Source organism: Schistocerca cancellata, chromosome 2 (genome assembly GCF_023864275.1).
Source record: "Schistocerca cancellata isolate TAMUIC-IGC-003103 chromosome 2, iqSchCanc2.1, whole genome shotgun sequence".
NCBI lineage: Eukaryota > Metazoa > Arthropoda > Insecta > Orthoptera > Acrididae > Schistocerca > Schistocerca cancellata.
This window is the reverse complement of record NC_064627.1, coordinates 114742464-114766051: the sequence shown is the minus strand read 5'-3', so window position 1 is coordinate 114766051 and position 23588 is coordinate 114742464. Positions and strand designations below refer to the sequence as shown.

Here is a 23588-nt window from a genome sequence, read left to right as displayed (position 1 = left end):
CGCTATCTACAGGTTCAACATGAAACTTTAATAATTCTACTATTAATTGGCGTCCCTTTACTAGTGGGACACTGATATAAAGCAATAACATGTAACAGTCCTCTGATAACATATCGTGGGACTATTACGTCACCATTGTAGACAGAGTGCTAAAAGGTAAAATGAAAATCTATTAGAAGTATCGTCGCAAACCTAGTAAAGGACAAGCATCCACTATTTCCTGTCTACCATTTCTGCATCTTTATTTCCAATCCGCAAACTACTTAACGGTATGCGGTGGAGATTATATTTCGTTCACCACAATCGCTAGCGCTTTTTCATAGTGGGCACGATTGCTGTATGTGTTCTAATCTCTCTGATTTTACCATTTGTGGTCTTTCCGTGAGTTATACGTAAGAGACACCAACGTATTGGTTGACTCGTCTAGAAAAAATGGTTCTAATGGCTCTGAGCACTATGGGACTTAACATCTGTGGTCATCAGTCCCCTAGACCTTAGAACTACTTAAACGTAACTAACCTAAGGACATCACACACATCCATGCCCGAGGCAGGATTCAAACCTGCGACCGTAGCGGTCACGCAGTTTCAGACTGATGCGCCTAGAACCGCACGGCCACACTGGCCGGCGACTCTTCTAGAGGTTCACTATCTCGAAACTCTAACAGTAAACCACAACATGATGGAGAATGCCTCTCTTGAACGCCTGCAGGTGGAATTATCTGAACATCACCGTGACGCGTTCGAGCTAACTGAACTATGCTCTAACTAAAGACTCTGAGCTTCTTTGGCCTTTTCTATTTCCTGTATCACTCGTATATGATGCGGACATTGGACTGACGAGGAATAATCAAGTTCTGGTCTAATGAGTGTTTTGTAAGCTATGTCCTTCGTGAAGTAGAATCAAATGAACCAGTTCTTAATTGCAAAAACTGGAAAAGTTTCGTGTAAGGAGTGTGAACATTGGATGGGTTAACAGTGGAAAAGCGTTGTTATAGTGACGAATCACGCTACACAATGTGCGATCCGTTGGTAGGATGTGAGTATGGCGAATGCCCGATGAACGTCGTCTGCCTGTGTATGTAGTGCCGGCAGTAAAATTCTGAGGGGGTGGTGTTATGGGATGGTCGTGTTTTTCATGGAGGAGGCTTGCAGCCCTTCGTATTTTGTGTGGAACTATCACAGCACAGGCCTACATTGATGTTTTAAGCACCTTCTTGCTTTCCACTGTTGAAGAGCAATTCGTGGATGGCGATTCTATCTTTCGACACGATCGAGAATATGTTTATAATGCACGGTCTGTGGCGGAGTGGTTACACGACAATAACTTCCCTATAGTGAACTGACCTGGACAGAGTCCTGACCTGAATCCTACAGAACACCTTTGGGATTTTTTGGAACGCCGACCTCGTGCCAGGCCTCACCGATCGACATCAATGCATCTTCTCAGCGCACTACTGCGTGAAGAATGGGCTGCCATTCCCCAAGATATCTACCAGTGCCTGACTTGAACGTATGCCTGCGAGAGTGGAGCTGTCATCAAGGCTAAGGATGGGCCAACACCACATTGAATTCCAGCGTTACCGATGGAGGGCGCCACGAACTTGGAAGTCATTCTCAGCCGGTGATCACAGAATGTCTCTCGGTTTCATGTGACCTTTGTTTTCGGAACCCATGTTAGTTTCTAAACAGAAAATTTTCGGTCTCCAGAAATGTAATAGGCCAGTATGAAATACTATCCAAAATTCTATAACACGTCGACGTCAGAGATATCGGCCTGTAGTTTCCGTAGTTTGAACAATATTCCGTCAGAATAGGCCTCGGAAGACCCAACTGTAGCGGTCGTCAGTCTACAGGTGTCACTGGATGTGGATATGAAGTGACATGTAATCAGCATACCTCTCACTCTGCTCTTTCCAGTTTTCGTGATCGTAGATCCTCAATAAACCTCACAAGCGCTGAGTGCAGCCCACTTGCCAACAGCGCTCGGCAGCCAAGACGGTCACTCACCCAAGGGATGGCCAAACACGACAGCGTTTAACTTCGGTGATCTGACGGGAACCGATGTTACCACTTTGGCAATGCCGTTGACCACGGTCTGAATAAAGAAAGTAAATTATTGTGATCATATTATGCTCCACAGCTTAATAATATAAAAGTTTATAAAAACCATCACAGCTGTACTTCAGGTTCGTTCGAAATGAACATCTTCAGGTGGCCAAAAGTTCATAAACAATGTTTATAATTAATTATTAAAGAGTAACAGAAATGTGTAGGTGTCATCACTCAAAAATATCTACTCACCATACATAACGTTAAAAAGTACGTTATGGGACACGACGAGCATAGTTATCACTTCGCCCACCATCTGGCGTAAGCACAGTCATCAGTACATGCAGAATAGGTGACAACATGCTGCGCTATGCCAACTTTGGCAATACATTACGCGAACACCACATCCTCTACAGAAGGCACGCAAATTCACCTCATACATGAGCTGCTCTGTACTGTTACGGCACAGCAAGCTGTCATGTTTCATGGGTGTAGTAATAGCTGCGCTTGTTCCAGTGCGTTCGTCGTGTTGTATCGTTTAACGTTAGTATGACGATTAGACATCTTTGATTCATAACAGTGACATATTTCCAGTAACTTTTGAGAATTACTTATGAAGTTGTTGATGAACTTTCGATCAGCTAAAGATGTAGATTTCAAATGAAACGTCTTGTGACGTAATAAACGAACATGAAATACAACTTTGGCTGTTTTCTGTAAGTATTTATTGAAAGAAAATATTTGACATTTTATCTGTAACACTCACTTCGAAATTCTGGAGGTAGAAGGGATAAAATACAGGGAGCGAAAAGTTATATAAACTTGTATGGAAACAGACTGGAATTATAAGTGTAGAATGACACGAAATGGAAATCGAAATTGAGAATGGAGTAAGACAGCCTCTGTAGCTTACATCCATTCAGTATACTGAGCCTGTGGCAGGGGAAGCCAAGGAGAAATTCCGAAAGGTAATTGAAGTTCAGAGAGAAAAAAATAAAACCTTAAGGGTTACTGATGATACCGCAATTTCTGGTAGACACTACGAAGGACTTTCCAGAACAGTTGAAAACTGTATGTAAGATTAATATCGTTGAAAATAAAACAAGCCAGTGCTGAGGCATTACGGGATTGGACATTACAACTAGTAGAAGAATTTTGCCATTTGAGCAGCTAAATAACTGACAGTGTGGCAGATAGAGTGTGTATGAAATGCGGAGTTACAATAACAAGAAAGGTGTTTAAAACTGTTGGTGTCTAATATTAATTTTGGTATTACGAAGAATTCACGAAGATATTTTGAAGTAATATCTCAGAAGAATTTTAAAAAATAAATAGGTGGTCGAACAACTAATGAAAAGGTGCCGAATCGAAATGGAGAGAAAAGGAATTGGTGGCACAACGTGATTAAAAAAGTCATCAACTTGAAGGACATAACCTGAGGAATCAACTAATAGTTACTTTCTTAATGGAGCGAAATGTGACAGGCAAAAGTTGCAGAAGGATACCAAGGCCCGACTACATAAGCACGTTAAGACAGATGTAGATTATAATAGTTATGAAAAGATGGGGATGCTTGCACAGAGTAGACTAGCGGGGAGAGCTGTATGAAGTAATCTTGGGACTGAGGACCTAAATAACAATAAATCATATCGAACGAACTCAGCTATACTTCCTCCAAAGAATGCAATCGGTGTCATACTTTGCCACAGCATTCATAATTCCGTTTCTTTACACTTGACAGTTTCGATTATCCAGTGAACCCTGCGGACCTTCGAAGAAATATTTCATGAGCGTCCTTTTAAGACAGACTTACGCCTTACGTTGGATACCCATTTGCTGTGCAGCAGTATTTGGACAATAAGTATTATATTTTTATTCAAAATGAAACTCCTCCAGCAGATGTCCCACCATCATCCAATTGAAATATGGATGTACGAAGAGTTTTATCTTTGTACACCGTGGGTCGCAATCCTTTTTATTCTCTCTCTGTACCCAAAAAATAACCGATTCGTCTCTAATATTAGTGTCTATGGGACGTCGAACAACCAGTCTTTGGTTCATCCTTTAGCTAAAATATATTTCTCACTTTCAGCAACACATCAGTCAAACTGAGATAAGGAACTTTCATGTGGAAAGGAGATTAGTGAATAACTTCCCGTAGGCGACGAGATCGTGAGAGATGGAGCACAAACTCGGGCAGGACAAGAACGGGGAAGGAAACACAGTGGATCACTTTCAGAGGAGTTGATACGACATTTTGTCTAATTAGTCTAGGCAGATCGCAGGAAACTAAAACCTTGTTTACGGACGGGATATAGATCCCGCTCCTGCCAAATGGAAGTCCAGTGCCCAAAGCCACTGCGTGACATCTCTCGCCTATTCAAGCTATATCGTTTTAGAGAAACATGTCGAATAAAATAATGTCCAAGAAAGATTTTAAGTATCATTATTATCGTTATTGTTGTTATTAATAACATTATTATTATTAAATCTGACGCTAAAGAGCATTTAATTAGATTTTGTTGCTCTTCTTTACTTGCCAAAATTTCTTAATACAGTAAGTATGGGAGGGCTGCATTCTACTCTCCATACTTCTCTTAGTTTCAGACATTGTTCTCTCAGATGGATGGGACTTCATGTTACGAGACTGACTGCTAGCTGTATTAATGGACTAACAACGCATGTGATGAGAGGCCTCGACGGCCACTGATTCATTCGTCACTGGTAGAAGTCCACCAACTAAGATCAACCATGAACGCAGCATGACAAAAACAGAACCGAAGCTTTCAAAATTGTAGCGAATTATGGATTAATAATTATCTGCACTGTACATCCAGATTTCGTTCCCCATTCCTAATTGGACAGAACCTATTTTAAATGTCTTACGCCAAAAGGAAAATTCCATTGATCATTGATTTCTGAGAACTTAGCTGTGACCAATCTCTGAAACAAAACTTGTGGTTCAGATATATTCCTTTAAAACACAAGAGATGCAAATAAAATTGTTTTCGTTGAAAATGGATTACTCTTATGCGAAAGTACACTTTAGTAAAACTTCCTGGAAAAGTGTTTTGAAGCTGTTGTCCAAACTACGAATATATAATAATTTTTTTCCAGAATCCATTTTCAGAGAAAATAAAAGACTTAACACGTGTAGTCGACCTCGAGGTCATTAGATACGGAGCACTGTTTTGGGAACGGAGAAGTTTTTATTTCTTATAAGAACCATCCGAGAATTTGCTTGGTGTAATCTATTCGTACATTAAGTAATATTTGGATGACAGTGAAGAATTAGAAAACCGTTCATGAAAGATAATAAACGTGGTATCTTAATCTCTGGACACCTCGCTTGATGGAGGAGTTGTACGAACAACGCTTTTATGTAATTGTCTGCAACATTTCAAGACCACAAAACAAATAGTGATAGTACAAAAGCCCGCATCTCGTGGTCGTGCGGTAGCGTTCTCGCGTCCCACGCCCGGGTTCCCGGGTTCGATTCCCGGCGGGGTCAGGGATTTTCTCTGCCTCGTGTTGGCTGGGTGTTGTGTGCTGTCCTTAGGTTAGTTAGGTTTAAGTAGTTCTAAGTTCTAGGGGACTTATGACCACAGCAGTTGAGTCCCATAGTGTCAGAGCCATTTGAACCATTTTGATAGTACAAAAAAATGTAATGAGCATATGGAATCGGTGGCCGAGAGACACCAGGCGAGGAAGTTACGCCACCAAGTAGAAGTGTTATTTCAGGTGACGCCCCATTGGGCGACTTGCGGGCCTGTGATGAGGATGAAATTATAATGAGGCCAACACAACACCCAGTCTCCGAGCGGAGAAAATCTCCAGCCCGGCCGGGACTCTAACCCGGGCCAGCTTGCATGGGAGGCGAGCACGTTACTACCCAGCCAAGCAGGTGGACAGTGGTAGTGCAGTATTATGGAAACTCAGGAGATCCTCTTGACGAAAATATTCCAAAGGTAAAATAGTGGCCCAATCGCATGTTCCGGCGGGAATATCGAGGAGGATGTCATCAGGAAAAACAAAACTCGCATTCCACGGATCGGAACTTGGTGTGTTAAGATCTCTTAATGGGGAACCTAGGATAGAGATTTTAGAAAGGGAAACTGATAGGTTAAACTTAAACATAAGCGGAGTTAGTGAAGTGCGGTGGCAGGATGAAAAGGAGTTTCTATCAGGTTGGTATAGGATTATCAACACAAAACCGAATTGAGCTAATGTAGGAGCATTCCTACTAAAGAATAAAAAAAAAATAGGAATGTGGGTATGCTAATATGAACAACGCAGCGGACGAATTATCGTAGGCAAGCCAGACAGAAAACCAACAGTCACACTATAATAAAAGTTTATTTACAGACGATTAAAAGACTGAAATAATGTATGATCACATAAAGGAAATTATTCTGGTAGTTAAGGGTGTCGAAAATCTAATTATTGTGAGCGATGGATTCGATGGTAGCGAAAGGCAGAAAAGGAAGAACAGGAGCAAACGAACTGAGGAAAAGGAATGAAGGCGGATGGAACGTAGTAGAATTTTATATAGGGCATAATTCAATGATAGTACTGAATACGAACTGCAGATTAAAACTGAAGAAATGGCAGACAGATAGGAAGTTAAGAAGATGGGACCTGGATTAATTATATTATTACAGAGAGTTTCAGCCGGCCATTGTGGCCGAGCGGTTCTAGGCGCTTTAGTCTGGAAACGCGCGACAGCTACGATCGCAGGTTCCAATCCTGCCTCGGGCATGGATGTGTGTCATGTCATTAGGTTAGTTCGGTTTAAGTGGTTCTAAGTTCTAGGGGACTGATGACCTCAGATGTTAAGTCCCATAGTGCTCAGAGCCATTTGAACCACTGAGAGATTCGTAAGTAACAGTAAGCAACTTTGGGCAGAAACAAGGGAATGGAATAAAACCGAAGGCGATTGAGTTGTTTTAAGAGATAGGACAGGCAGCAGAGAATCACATACTTAAAGAGAAGAAGCCTAGTAGAAATCCTTTGATATCACACGACGTGTTGAATTTAACTAACGAGAGGAAATAATGCAAGACATGAGGGCAGACGAAAAGGAATGCAAACATCTATAAAACGAGATTAGCAGAAAATGAAAGAAGAAAATGCTTAAGCAGGAATAGTTAAAGGACAAAAAATTATAGAGATTTTTGGAGAAAGAGAATCAGCTGTTGAGTGTGGCGGCTTCAGCTGACAAGCCAGTACTAAGCTGAAAGCTGTAAGATGTACAGAATATATAGGGGGCCTATGTAAGGGAAACATATAGAGAGAAGAGGAAGTAGCTGAAGGTGATAAGGGAGATATAATTCTGCGAAAACATTTGACAGGGAGGCGATAGACCTACATAGAAACAAGGCCCTGGTAGTAGACGACAATCCGTCACAACTACTGATAGCCTCTGGAGAGAGAGCCATGACAAAAAATTCTACATGGTGTGCAGGATACCTATGTGAGAGAGGCGATGTACCGCAAGACTTCAAGAAACATGTAATAACTCCAGTTCCAAAGAATCCAAGAGCCGACAAGAATGAGTACTATAGATTCATGCGAGTAATAAGTCACGGTTGCAAAAAGCGGACACAAATTATTACTAGAAGAATTGAAATACTGTAGAAACCGATCTCGCTGAAATTTGACAACACGTGTGACAGTACTGACCATATGTTTCATGTTAGAAACCAGGTGGAAGAAAGACATACCCTTATTAATAACTTTTATAGATATTAAAAGTTCTGCACTTGGAGAACTACACCCCTCTTTGGAAACGACCAATCTGAAAGAATGAGAAATAATCAAACTGGGAAGAAGTCTTCGTCTATTTGCGTTCTGTCGACATATGAAGTAAACGACCGGCAAATGTGTCATTAAATCCCAAAGTAAAATTATTTAGTGGCCTACATTCCTGATGCTATATACACTATTATATACATTGATTTTCCTGGGCACTTGTGTTTTGCTGCAGAGTATAGAGCTGCAAAATAGTTTAGTAGGATTAAAAGTCATTGTCACTTCCGAAGGGAAGCAAGACTAAACGACTAAAACGAAAACATTATCATTTTACAAATTTTACAACATTAACTAACTCTACCTGAAGCATAGAAAAGATCAGAACTGGTAGAAATGTTTTAAATCTGACTGAGCTACAGAAAATTCGAAAGTTATGTATCAAATGATATAAATCTATGAACCTGAAACTAATTTTACGTTATAACTCGAAACCATAGGAACTCAGACGTATTGTACCAACGGAAATGAAGTGAGAGTGTGGGAAATAGTAGACATAAAAATAAAATTATCTGATAACGGATGTTTGTTTCTACTTTCTAGTGCTATGTAGTTTACTAAGAATCCCAAGAAAGTATTCATTAAAAAGAAGTAGGTAGATGAATACTCCAATGACTGCAATTAGATGTTGTGTCGCATTATTTAGGGAAGGGAACTTCAGGGTGCCTGACAGAAATATGACAGACACGGATAGAAATCGATCGATAGTTTGGCTACCGTTCGTCAGTAAGTAAGTCTATTTCAAACGGTCTGCACCATCTGTTACGCAACATCGGGCTACTGTGCGTGTCTAACACTTTCCAAAAATTAACGCGTAACAAGTATGTGGACATTACGCGCGGAGAGATACACGCGAAATTCCTGAACTTAGAAAAATGTGGTATTGTGCAGTTATCCAGGATATTATTTCTTCTTGCCACTCAGGTTAATGAAAGATTGCAGTAATTAGGAGAGGTATGCACGTTTGGCTACGAAACTTTTTGGTCGACGCACATATAACATTGTTATTCGCAGTGGAAAACGTCTCTGTTGTGTGATTCCAGAAGGTTTAAAGACACTTGACTGGTTGCCACAGCCCTTCATTCAACTGAAAATATTTTCTGACCACAAATGTGAAAATATGTGGAAATCAGAAACTACCGAATCCATTAAAGAATGTGTATTTTCAAGGAATTCGTATTTCGAATTTCTCAGTACTCCCACTGCAAAAGCACTTTTTGTAAGCGTCATTAATAACACACTTCATTTTTTAACGATCAAGGGTCTTCATTCGTATTCTTACATCTATTTTGTAGAGAAGTATCTCTTAGAAATCCATACTTACTGTTTTAACATTTGCAAGTTAATCTATAAGAAGAAGCGTTTTCGTGTCCCACCAACACAAAATTTCTGGCAAGTGAAACAAGCTTAAAGTGTTTTGGTGTAGCCACTCTTTTATGAGCTGTTTCATTTCTTTAATGACGGGGAGAGTCATCTTGCCATTCGGAATTCCTAATACCAACTGTGAAAAGTTTCTAATAAATTCGTGTAAGCATTTGGTTTTATTCAACGCACCCTTACTGTGCGAATATTTTTCGTAGTTAAGACATCATATCAAATTACACACAGTGATTTGAACCAAACAGTCCTTTCCTATGGGTATAGCCCACAACAATTTGTAATTTTTGAAATGTTGAACGATAAATACCATACTGAGTACTTTCCTCGATTTTTGTAGCAGTGACTACAACTTTGGGATAATTTTAAAAAGAACTAGATTCACGTGTTAAATAAATTATGCCTTTCCTAACTCATTCCTCACAAGCACTAATCTTTTTTGGATATATATTCGTTAGAGGTAAACCACACAAGCCAGTTTTATCGTGGCATGTTACTCTAACTTATTCCCTTAAAAGAAATACACAATAGATTGCTTTTAAAAACTCGTATTGACAAAATACTTCGCTACTAGAGTGATGACTCACGTGATTGGGCAACATGTAACGTCCGTACAAGGTCGATAAGTTTTCAGTTCTAAATAACAAGTCTTCACTTCTCACACTTATTGATGACATATAATGTGCATGATCTCTTTGGATTCCTTCTATATAGGTATTTCCCACGTTGGATAATGACAAACTTCACGATGGTAATTTCGATACGTGTAACACGAACAGTACCATAACGCTTCTGCTCTGTGACGCACTGAGATCGACGTCGGAGTATAGTAATGTCTATGACACTTCTTAGAATGAGAGGTGGAGTACCGTTTGACGCCCTCTCGATGAAACGCCGCAGAAAGGTGAAATAGAAAATGGTGAGCAGCGATTCATGAAGTACGTTTCCATCATTCACCTGAAAGCGATTTTTGGGGGATACATTGGAACACACAAGTGAGGATAGAAGCTTAATTCGGCCTCGTTGTCTTTAGATATGCAATGTGGCCATACCGAGCCTCTTTCCTCGGTGAGGGAGCTATGTTAGACTTTTAGCGATATCTACTCTATTAAAGATGATGAACTGTTTCATGTGGAGGAAGCTGCTCTGTTGACGAAACTACCTAGCCATTGCCTTGCAGGGAAACAGTGGAACAAGATAGGAAGGAAGAACGAAGATTTGAGCCCCACTTTCCCAAAGGCGAGCCCAGTGTCTAAATCACAGCGTCAGCTCCTTCTCCCGCAGTCCCGGAGTGCTGAAGCTATAAAAGGACACTGTAACAATATTTTAAGTTATTGCGGTCTTCTATAGTTTCATGCCGTCGACCCATTTTTTTCTGTACCGCTGTGTATGTACAAACGACAAAATGACCTATAAGCTCATTTACGTATTGAAATCTACATTTGCTCCATCAAATCTTCCCTCTGTCGTATTTAGACATCCAGGTTACGACGGTTGTTATTAATACGGGAGCCATGTGTGTTGCTGAAGGTTGCTGATAATTAAGTGAAATAACGACATAATAAATAAGGAAGTTTTCCCCAAAATCTGCGAAGAAGGGAATATGTGTAACACATTGACTGAAAGAATAGAAATGATGAACGAAGGTGTTGAGAAATTACAGACTAACGCCTATGGTATTGGGATCACGAAGAACAGAAATGGTAGAGGAAGACAGATGACGTAGTATTTCATCTTCAGGGGTACGCCAGGACAGCGTATTGAGATCCTTTCTGTTCGTGTTAATTATCTTACAGACAACGTTAATAGTAACCTCACTTCTCTTGGATAATGTAGTTATTTATAATGATGTACTATCTGCAAAAAGCGGTACAAATATCCTTTCTGATCTTAATAGGATTTTAAAGTGATGCAAAGGCTGTTAATGTACAGAAAAGTGAAACTGTACACTTCAGAAATAGCAAAAATGTTACCTCGTTCGACTAAAATATCAGTGTCACAGCTGAAATCAGTCAGCACATACAAATACATGGCTCTAACAATTTGTAGACATATTAAATTGAATTACCACATAGGCTTACTCGTAGGTAAAGCAAGTCAGAGACTGACTTATTAGCATGATAGTGGCAACAAATAATCAGCCTACAAAGGATACCGCTTACAAAACCCTCGTGCAGCCTATCTTAAGACCAATGCACAAATAAGACTAAGAGGGACATCAAGTGTACACAAAGAGCGGTTGCACAAATGGGCACAAGTTTGTTTGACTCGTGAGTGGGTGTGACAAAAATGCTCAAGAGTCGGAACCAGGAAACACTTGACGTCTGTTATTGAGCGAACGCTTAATTACAATATTTCAGGAACCAACATTAAGCGTAGAGTCTACAGATATACTTTAGCGCTCTACGTACCTCTTCTGATGGATCACGAAGATAATTTAAAACTAAATATAGCGCGAACGGCGGCTTTTAAGCTGCCCTTTTTTACCGTGGTGCTTATGTGATTGGAATGGAAAAAAATCTCTGCCGTATTTTAGGGTGTATGTATGTAGAGACAGCCGTTCACCTATGATTTTCAGTTTATACTAAGGCGACACTGTTAATAATGGTAAAGAGAAGTTAAGAAAAGTTAAGTAGATACCAGAATGCATTAATGTTCTGCTCTTTTTTGAAGAACAAACAGTTATTCAGAAGACACAGAATAACCCCAGTTTGAAATACATCGCCTAAATCAACCATGTAAAATGGTCTAAAATTTTCAGTACAGGTCTCGAAATGAAAATTCTAGGTCATTCCAAAATAGCACGATATGAGCAATCAATAGAACAAGTGTCGTATTTTCATCTGTCAGCGATATTCATTATGAATATGAAAACAAAATCTATATCACATAAAATAAGATTTATATGATACGTGAGCAACACAAAAAACTCTGGGTAAAAGAGAAGGAAAAATACAGTTTTACAATTTAAGAAAGAAATGCCAACTGTCACTTTAATATTTGGAGACGAATTTTGCAAATTAACTAAGAAAACGCGAAAGAATGAAGTCGGTTAAAATGAAGTTTTTTAAGGACAGTTGTAAGATGTATCGCTAGGGGTCGAACACAAACAAAAGTAACAAGAGAAAAACTTATGATACAGTCTTTAAAAAAGAGGCAGAGCAAGGGGACTAACATGGAAACAAAATGTCAAAATAATGGGAAAAAGCATTACTTAGACAAGTAATCAGTTATCAAGCTATAATATGGTCCAAATGGCTCTGAGCACTGTGTGACTTAACATCTGAGGTCATCAGTCCTCTAGACTCAGAACTGCTTAAACCTAACCGACCTAAGGACAACGCACACATCCATGCCCAAGGGATGGTTCGAACCCGCGACCGTAGCAGCAGCGCGGTTCCGGACTGAAGCGCCTAGAACCGCTCGGCCACAACGGCCAACTATAAAGCTACAGGAAAAAGAGAGTTGGGCGACAGAGGAAAAGACGAATTCAATGACGGCGGAAGGGGTACAAGCTTACTCCATGAAGTGAGGAAGAAGAAAATACATATGTAGAATAATTTTGGTAAATATTTTTGGAATACAGTGATCAATAGATTATTATATTTTAACTAAAGTTCAGTCTTGATCCATCGACTTCGTAGCAGCTGAGGAGAGCTCCGCCTACCATCCTCCAAGGAAGCCATGGGTCTGAAGATGGTTTTATAAATATAACCGAAACCGGTAACCTATGTTATTGGGACATAAGTGTTGTGATCAAGACTGAACTTTAGTTAAAATATATGTAGAATAACTAAGGATTTGACAAGAAGACTGAGCATATAGTAGGAAGCCGTAGCAGGGTGCATCCTACCAATCACAAGACTGTACTTCCCACCCCCTTCTTCCCGCTCCCCTACCCGCCCCCCCCTCTCGTCCCCCCCCCCCCAAAAAAAATCATGATACTGCCCCTTTATTTGTAAGTTCAAATTTTCGTTGCCAGCTAATTGCCCTTCCTCATTCGTAACCATGCCCTTACTCCGTTCCTTTAATAAATTTTTCTGTTAATAGAACTATTTCCGCTCGCAGGTGTGCGTAGTTTTCCTGGCGGCGTGCTACCTGTCGTCCGCCGAAGAGGCCGCTAAAGCGGAGGAGAAGAAGACCAGCAAGACGGAGAAGCGCGGCCTGTACGGCCTGGGCATCGGCGGGTACGGAGGCGGCTTCGGCGGCGGCTACGGTGGCGGCTACGGCGGCGGCTACGGCGGCGGCTACGGCGGCGGCTTCGGGGGCGGACTCGGCGGTGGCTACGGCGGCGGCATCGGCTACGGCGGAGGAGAGGTGAAGGCCATCACCATCACGAAGGAGGTGCCGGTGCCCGTGCCGCAGCCGTACCCCGTCACGGTGGAGCGGAAGGTGCCCTTCCCCGTGAGGGTCCCCGTCAAGGTGCCCGTGGACAGGCCGTACCCGGTGAGCGTGCCGCAGCCGTACCCGGTCCCCGTGGAGAAGCCCGTGCCGTACCCCGTGAGCGTGCCCAAGCCCGTCGCCGTGCCGGTACCTCAGCCCGTGGTCGTCAAGCAGCCGGTGCCCGTCGTCCTCAAGGGCGGCTACGGGGGCGGCCTTGGAGGCTACGGGGGCGGCTTCGGCGGCTTCGGTGGCGGCTACGGAGGCCACGGAGGCTTCGGCGGCGGTTTCGGAGGCTTCGGAGGCTACGGACATCCCCACTGAGCCTGCTCTTCATCTTCGCCCTAATCTTACCATAGTCCACGCTCACGAGAAAGCTACGCCACCACGGCTCACGACAGGATAACTCGCTCTTCAGCAACTATTCCTTTGTCTTCGAAAACATAATCAAAACAAAATCACCAATGATTCATTTCTTTGATACATAGAAATAAAATTTTATACCTTACTTTACAGTTTTATTATTTTATTGTTTTATGATTTTCACCTCTTACTCTTATTTGCAGACGAGGCCAGCCTATCAACCTCTTCTTCGTAATGTACAAACATATTCCCCACAATTATCACCAACTGCGTGGGGACAGAAATTGTGACTCTCAAAACCTACACATCATTTCGCCTATACACAACACTCTGCAAATTAATCAGGACAAGACGATTAAACATTAACTGTGAACATATAAATGATATAAATGACTTAGTAGATAGTGTCGGAATTTCCATGCGGCTTTTCGCGGATGGTGCTGTAGTATACAGAGAAGTTGCAGCATTAGAAAATTGTAGCGAAATGCAGGAAGATCTGCAGCGGATAGGCACTTGGTGCAGGGAGTGGCAACTGACCACAACATAGACAAATGTAATGTATTGCCAATACATGGAAAGAAGGATCCTTTATTGTATGATTATATGATAGCGGAACAAACACTGGTAGCAGTTACTTCTGTAAAGTATCTGGGAGTATGCGTACGGAAAGATTTGAAGTGGAATGATCATACAAAATTAATTGTTGGTAAGGCGGGTGCCAGGTTGTGATTCATTGGGAGAGTCCTTAGAAAATGTAGTCCATCAACAAAGTAAGTGGCTTACAAAACGCTCGTTCGATCTATACTTGAATATTGCTCGTCAGTTTGGGATCCGTACCAGATCGGGTTGACGGAGGAGATAGAGAAGATCCAAAGAAGAGCGGCGCGTTTCGTCACAGTGTTTGGTAAGCGTGATAGCATTACGGAGATGTTTAGCAAACTCAAGTGGCAGACACTGCAAGAGAGGCGCTCTGCATCGCGGTGTAGCTTGCTGTCCAGGTTTCGAGAGGGTGCGTTTCTGGATGAGGTATCGAATATATTGCTTCCCCCTACGTATACCTCCAGAGGAGATTACGAATGTAAAATTAGAGATATTCGAGCGCGCACGGAGGCTTTCTGGCAAGCGTTCTTCCCGCGAATCATACGCGGCTGGAACAGAAAAGGGAGGTAATGACAGTGGCACGTAAAGTGCCCTCCGCCACACACCGTTGCGTGGCTTGAGGGGTATAAATGTAGATGTAGATGTTTACTATATATGTACGAGGGGCATTCCGTAACTCATGGCAGCTATCGTATATCTTGCGACAATGTGACAACACACGAATTCCACGATGTGCCACTGAACCGGTACAGCAATGTACATCTCAGTATCAACATAAAATAGAGTTCCCGTAGAGGTGGTCGTGGTATAGTTTGAAATGAAACACACGCATTGGAACTCAGAGTAAATTTATTATGAACTAGTACAAACGGAACTAAAAAGGGTTAAAATTTGCTACTATGCTTCAAACTAGTCTCGCAGTTCATACAAAAAGCATTGCTAACGATGGGGATGGCAATGAATCCCATAGCCATTCTCATCAATGTGTGTCACCTGTTGCCGAAATTTCATGAGGACGTTAGGCAATTTAGCAAAGCGCCTCCCACACAATATTTTCCTCAGTTGTGGAATGAGATCTAAATCGCGTGGACTGAGTTCTGTTGAGTTGCGTGGGTGGGGGAGGGTCCATCCAGTAGCATGGCCAACGTCACCCCATGCGCTGGTACCGAGCCAACGTAGCATGCGTTCGCAATCTGCCAGTTGATTTCGGCAATGTTTGCCGAGTGCTTTCGAATGTATTTACTGCCATTATAGTGATCCCACTCTTTCGCAAGATACACCACAGTTTCCTTGACTCATCGAATGACACTCGAGCTCTTATAATACCATTAGTAGCTTGCTGAATACTAATGAGTAATTTGTACTCCATTTGCTTTAATGAGCTTCTGAACACGTTGTGTCATTTAGAGCACACACTTTTACCACACTAATATGCGGTCTTTTGTAGAACAATCAGTTTTACCAAGAAGCCTTTTAACAATACTCCACAAACTCGCGGTGGGATTTTTGTCTGGTGAATTACAAGCCCACTGAAGCACATTAATGCTCTTATCTTCCCTGAACGTCTTCACTACTTAAGAAGTATTACAAGGGGCCAGATCGTGTCGAAAAGTTCCTCCGCCATTGCAAAGATCAGTAGGAATGGCTCAATCCTGCGCCTAAGAATTTCCTTGTAAAGTATTTCGTTGAATTCATCATGCTATCATCTGTTCAAGATGCCCAGCTCTCACTGCCTCATGGGTGCTGTGCCTGACAATCCTCGAACAATAAAATGTGACTTATCACTGAAAATTACATGTTTCTAGTCGCTGGAGGTGCTAAATGTAAATACTTTGGCCCGTTACAACCGTTTTTTCTTCATAGAAGGTGATAACAGCTGTTTCTTCACTGGCTTTTGTGCCTTCCTCCCACAATCAAGACGCCTACAACAAACCGTTGAATAGGCAGCTTCAGCCCTAGTAACCAATAAATCTCTCTGGAGGTTCTTACTTGTCTTGTGATTACGTACTCTACTCTTTACTTGTCAATTCTAGGATGATTTTTCGTTTTTTCCACATATGACTTTTCTCTTTGGAGACAATGAGGCAGTATCACTATAAGCCCTAATAAGTCTTGAAACACTATATTTTCCCACAGTAACGACAGAGATAATGTTTCTTGCATTTATATAAATGTGTCCAGGAAGAGCACATATTTTTGCCCGATTCTTATGGGAAATGTACATTTTAACACAAACACGACGTTTTCCTATCAGGAACAAAGACATAAGACACGCTGTTGCTGTAAATACAAGCACTCAACTGAACAGGAGTGGATCTACAGTTACTGTTCATAATTAAGGCAACAACGTTCCGCCAAGATTCCAACAACTGGTCGGATAAAATCGGTTGTAGCTAAACAACTTCAATTCATTGTAAAATGTGAGCTTGTCCCAATTTACTTGCACACTACTATAACTCACACGTACAAGTCCTGTTTACAAGAAATCCTCAGCGGAGTCGTCAACTGTAGGGAATAAAGGCAACTGAACATCAGATTGCACACCTTGCAGAAACGAGGCTTCCTCTTGCAAAATGATATTGTCCTAATCAATGTCCTTAGACAGGTGTATAGGTCGATGTTACGTGGATAACAGACAGTAAGTGACTTTCAGACAAACTAACAATAACAACTGATCTGATGATAGCAGCAGCAGCGCCTATGTGGACAACAGCTTCTGCTTGACGCTTGCTGTCGGATGCTTGAAAGCACGACCCTCTAGTGGCGCCGCTTCCTCCCGGTGTGGTCGAAGCCACCGCGCTCAACCATGCATATACAGTGAATAGCCGAAGAAGCTGGTAGACCTGCCTAATATCGTGCAGGGCCCCCGCTACAACACAGAAGTGCCGCTACACGATGTGGCATGGACTCGACTAATGTCTGAAGTAGTTGGCTCAATTGGCGCTAAGCACTACGTGACTTAACATCTGAGGTCATTAGTCTCCTAGACTTAGAACTACTTAAACCTAAGGGCATCACACATATCCATGCCCGAAGCAGGAGTCGAACCTGCGACCGTAGCAGCAGTGCGGTTCCGGACTGAAGCACCTAGAAGCGCTCCGCCAACACGGCCCGTTCTGAAATAGTTCTGAAGGCAACTGACACCATGATTCTGTACATAAATCCGTAGGATTACGAGCGGGTACCTCTTCTGAACATCATGGTGCCAGGCATCCCAGATATGCTCAATAATGTTCATGTCTAGGGAGTTTGGCCCCCGTCGGAAGTGTTTAATAGCAGAAAAGTGTTCCTGGTCCACTCTGCAGCAATTCTGGACGTGTGGGATGTCGCGCTGTCCTGCTGGAATTGCCCTAGTCCGTCGGAATGCACAATGAACATGAATGGTTGCAGGTGATCAGACAGGATGCTTACGTACGTGTATCTAGACGTGTCAGGGGACTCACAACAATCCAACTGCACATGCCGCACACCATTACAGAGTCTCCACTGGCTTGACCAGACCCTGCTGACATGTACCGTCCATTGATTCATGAGGTTGCCTCCATACCTGTACACATCCCTACCCTCGACAAAATTTGTTACCAGCCAGGCAATAAGTTTCCTCTCATTAACACTCCAACGTCGGTGTTGACAGGCCCAGGCGAGGCGTAAACTACTCATGCGCGATAGAGGCAGCGGGTAACAGCTAACAGGTTTGTTAAACTAAGCCAAACAAATCACTATGTTGCCAAAAATTAATTGGAAAAAAATATGCTCAGTCACGACACCCAGAATGTTGCATCATTAAGAGTTCATTAATGCAATCGTATAGTCCTATCGTCGGACAGCTGTCACTCAAAAAACTACCCAATTTATTTAGATTTTCTACCACTGAGAAACAACCTACTTTATTCTGATTAATCGTACCCAGTAACCTAATCGCATACCCTACAAATCGCCCACATGTTACTGATTGGTACATATAAACAGGTAGAATTGGTTCAAAATGGTTCAAATGGCTCTCAGCACTATGGGACTTCACTTCAGAGGTCATCAGTCCCCTAGAACTAATACTACTTAAATCTAACTAACCTAAAGACATCCCATACATCCATGCCCGAGGCAAGATTCGAACCTGCGACCGTAGCGGTCGTGCGGTTCCAGACTGTAGCGCCTAGAACCGCTCGACCACACCACCCGGCAAGTAGAATTGCCCACCAACATCAATGAAGAAACACATTCCGGCGCACATCCCCCGAAAGACACACAAAGATGCAAATATTGACAAAAAAGCAAAATGATGTGAAATTGCAAACGGTAGAGTACGGAACTTACATGGCTAACAATGAAACATGGATATTTGAAACTACGCGTGTTGAAAACACGTATTTGATTAAGTAAGCCAAAATGAAATTCCATTATACGTTATTTGATCTGCTTTCAAAGTCTTCACGGAGAGAGTGTTCTATGAGGATAAAAATCTATACGCCGTGTAATCTTGAGTGGCGGGTGATATCGTTCTATGAGGGATATTCGGAAAGCAAGTTCCGATAGTTTAAGAAATGGAAACCATTGTGAAAAATCTAATAAAGCTTTGCACATATGTGTTCGACACTGTCTCTATTATGCCTGTTGGTTGTATCACTTCGCTCTTTTCAGCTCTGAACACATGGTGAACACAAAAAGATGCATAGAAAATAGTGTCTCCCGCGAAGTATGAGATCATGGTGAGATATTTCACCTGATGTTATGCAGCCAACATTACAGAACTGTCATACAGTTCCTACTTTGTGACAATTCTCGGTCGCAATCTGAAGGGGCAATGAAAATGCTCCTGCAGCCCTTAATTGACTCATCTCTGCTCATATTAACTACTAGCTATGAAGACAACATTTTCGCACAGACAACGGGCTATAAACGAGAGTAGAGAACTGGCGGGAAGCACAGGCGACTGCCTTTCATGACTAGGGTATTGGAAAGTTGGTACAAACGCTACGACAAATGTCTAAGTCGGAGTGGTGACTATGTAGAGCAGTGGCTGGAAGCTGTAGGTAACTGTTGCAGATAAAATATTTCTGATTTTCACAGTGGTTTCCATTTAGCGAACAATCGGAACTTACTTTCCGAATAGCCCTAGTATATCGTCAGTGGTGAGATAGTGTTGAGACAAAATTTTAGCATGTCAGTTAAACTGCATCCGTTACATCCTCTTTACTTGTGCCCAATCCATTTGGCGAGGATAATATTCCTCCGTCGACTCGTGTTATGTATTGGTCGTTTGGATGCAACTGACGTTCGTGTATGAATAACGATAAAAAATTTTGCCACATGATACACATGATGCAATTCATACTTTGACGTTCACAGTTCTTAATGTGCGCAGAATCAATTCAGCTGGCGAAATATGAAAATTCAGTTCGCCCGTTTACGATACCCGTGTTACACCGGCGAACTCGCATGACATAAAACACCGCATCTTGTAACTCACGTCACTTCCAAGAAACAATCGTGGCTTAACAGCTTCTACATAGTCAGTGTATTCAATAGAATTATTTGAATGTGTCCGATAGGTACTTCCTTCAAACAAAGTTGTTGGAGAGAAGGGGGAACCGTACGATAGCTTGCTTGGGGAGGAGGCCGGGAGGGGGGAGGGGTGAAGGACGCACCTGTGGGTATGGAATTTGGTGGTAAGTTCCTACGGGATCAAACTGCTGAGGTCATCCGTCCCTCGGCTTACACACTAATTAATCTAACTTAAAGTAACTTACGCTAAGGAAAACACACGTGCCTATGACCGAGGAAGGACTCGAACCTCCGGCGGGTGGAGCCGCGCGAACCGTGGCAAGGCCCCCAGACCACGCGGCGGGTATGAAATATTTTAATATTTTGGAAGACAAATGGTGACTTGTACGTTCCAGCACTGACCCAGTCAGATACCCTACATAACCTTCAAACTATTTTCTTGAAAGAAAAGTGCCGGACTGCAAAATATTTTTCCTTTCATTGAGAAATTGGGGGGGGGGGGGGAGTGAGGGGGGGTTTGGCGAGCGAGGGCATGGGCGTCCTTGCCTGAAGATACTAAGTCCATGCACTATGGAGAATTTCAGAATATAAACAGTCTTGGTTGCGAAATTATATACAATCAATGGAGCGTTTGACCCTTTTGGAGCATCGTCAGATTGTGTAAAACTCGGTTTATGCATAATCCACCCGTCACATAGGCATATAAAATGGAAAATGGACGCAATAGTAACTGAATATCTTTGCACTCATTTTCCATTTTATGGGTCACATATCCAACTACATTCACAGTCCCTAATGATGCCCAAAAAGAGTGAAGTGCGCCATTGATATTAAATAATTTCGCTACCTAGACTGGTTTTGTTCTGAAATAATTCGTAGTTGATTTCTGTAGCACCCTGCCGCAGTGGAATCGAATTATTTTTATATAGTGAGGATGTAAATATTCCGCAGTACGTAGATTACATTTAGCTTCGACGACATTCGTTCGCAACTGTCTGTGTGTTCGCATGAACTCTTCTACTCACACTCACAGTTCGACTCTGCGACTATCGATATATCACTTGCTCGTACAGCCGGCCGGTGTGGCCGAGCGGTTCTAGGCGCTACGATCGCAGGTTCGAATCCTGCCTCTGGCATGGATGTGTGTGTGATGTCCTTCGGTTAGTTAGGTTTAAGTAGTTCTAAGTTCTAGGGGACTGATGACCTTAAATGTTAAGTCCCATGGTCCTCAGAGACATTGTTGAACCTGCTCGTACAGCCAATCCATTGAGTAATTACAAAGACGTACACGAAACTGAAATGTTGCACACTCCAAAATACACATGTTCATGATAAATTCGTATGTAACGTAACACAGTAACAGTGAGCTCAGTTATACTTTAAATGACAGAACAGACACATAATTTGACAAAAATATGTTTAGTGTTCGCGTATTGAGGCGATGAAGAGAAAAGAAAAGAAAAAACGATAACACCACTCAGAATTAGGAGCGTCTTCAGAGTTTACAATGATTAAATAATGTTGACAATGCAGCGGAAACTTCACATCACTGCTTCCAGATTGTGGCTTTGGTCTGAGTGTGACCAGTGGCTCATTGATAACGAATGCGGCATTGTAACATTCTCATGTGATTGTGTCGTATCAAAAACAAAACTAAATAATCAATAAAACTGTAGTAACTGGTATGGAGAAACCAATAATTGATACTCCCATGTAAGAATACTGAATAATACGAGTATGTATGTCAGTTCTCCACATTACATTGTAGTACATCAGGATGGTGAGATATTTATAATTTAAACAGGAGTCACTTCATGAAAAATTACAACAGTCCTGATGAAAGATTACAGATTCTTGAACTAGAATGTCGTAGGTGGAAAGCGTACTGTGAAGTATGAATCACACACGTTTTGGTAGTGTGGCTGTACTAAAGACACACAGAACATATAAACCTTAACACAGGATGCAAGACTTTCATACAGCTAGGTGGGAGCTGGACAGCCAGTTTTATTTACACTAAAATAATGCGTATTACATCGAAAAGAAAAGTTAGAAATTAACAACGAAGTAGCAGAACCAATTGATGAGTTCTGTACTTAGGGCAATGTAAGGTAACGATTGGACGAATAAGGGAACAAACAAACTGTAGAACCAAAAGTGTTTGTAGTACTTCAGTGAACTGCGTACTGTGAGCAATACTGACCCTTGTTTGCTCATGACGCTGACGAAACTGTTGCTACATGGTTGCAGCAGTCCCCTTCACATGTATTATTACCTAACGTGTTCTCATGTTGCTTATATGAGTACAGCACTGTGTTAGAACTACTGTCTGTCGTCGTGTACTTTATTTGTTAAGTCACAAAATATATAGATGTGTTTCTGATATACCTAAAAACCTTATCAGGACTTTAATCGATGACACTAGATTCTATAACATAGGAAGTTCAGAAGTCACTGTTGTGGCGGTTGCCTCCTTATTAGAAACAACAGTCGTCTTTAATTGCCTCCTCTCTCTAAGACCAACTCACCAAAATGACATACACTGCGACATTCGAAGGTGTACTGTCGAAGCAGGTCACTTTCCCAGACGTCATATCACGAGGTCAATCGAAAGACGAAATCATTGTGTTAAACACAATGATTAGCGAAAATTCTGAATTCATGTTTTTTCGTTGGGTTCCTGCGACCATAAGAGGCAAAGCTGTTTGTCCATAGAAGAAGTCCCTGTATAATACAAAAAAGAAATTTAATGTTAAGAGAAGTAAACGAAATGCTTGAAGGTGTATATATCACGAGAAATAGCAGTTATCTTGAAGTGTATGCGACTATGAGCGTCTTTGGATGCCTGAGCACATGGGTGGTAGATACCCCTTTGTTTACGGAAGTTGAATTATTAGTAGAGTACGAGTGACTGAGTGAGCGAGCCATCTGCACAGAGAGACAGAGAGAGAGAGAGAGAGGGGGGGGGGGGGGGGGAGGAAGTTGAGTCGCCGCTGAGTGAGAAGTTTTAATGGTGGACGTGCCGTACAGAGCACGAATTTTATTTAAGATGTTCTGTGATCAGTCACTGAATGTTGAGGAGAATTTTAAGACCAAATTTTCCGAAAACGGTAATATGCCTTAAGTTTTATTTGCTGCAAGCGTTAGCCAAGTAATTATTGTAGAGTACAGATTATATTGTGTTTAACGTTGGTCAGTCAACAATTATCTGTCATATGTTCAGAATAGTAATACTTGTTTTTCATCATCCACCTTCACGTAAAATTATTTTATTACGAAGGCAAAGAGTAAATTTTATCTATTGAAAATGTTATTTGTATAACTTAATTTTTATGGTATATGACAATGCTAGGAAAAAAATTCATACTTCACGTTAGAACAAGACGCTTATGTGTTCTTAAAAGGACTACAGTACAATTTGGAAATGCCCTTTTATTACTCAGGAAATATTTCATTGAAGCTTATGGAAAGTGTAGTTTCATTGAACTGTCATGCCTTGCACTATTG

At 41.8% G+C, this 23588-nt stretch overlaps 1 protein-coding gene across 1 annotated transcript in view; it reads left to right on the top strand.

Annotated features, from left to right (window-relative positions):
- Positions 1 to 23588, top strand: part of LOC126151414 (elastin-like) — a 163586-nt gene that overhangs the window by 2966 nt on the left and 137032 nt on the right. Inside the window, exon 2 of the mRNA XM_049915939.1 lies at positions 13305 to 13932. Coding sequence (XP_049771896.1) covers positions 13305 to 13932 — 628 coding nt within the window. The remainder of the gene's footprint in view (positions 1 to 13304; positions 13933 to 23588) is intronic.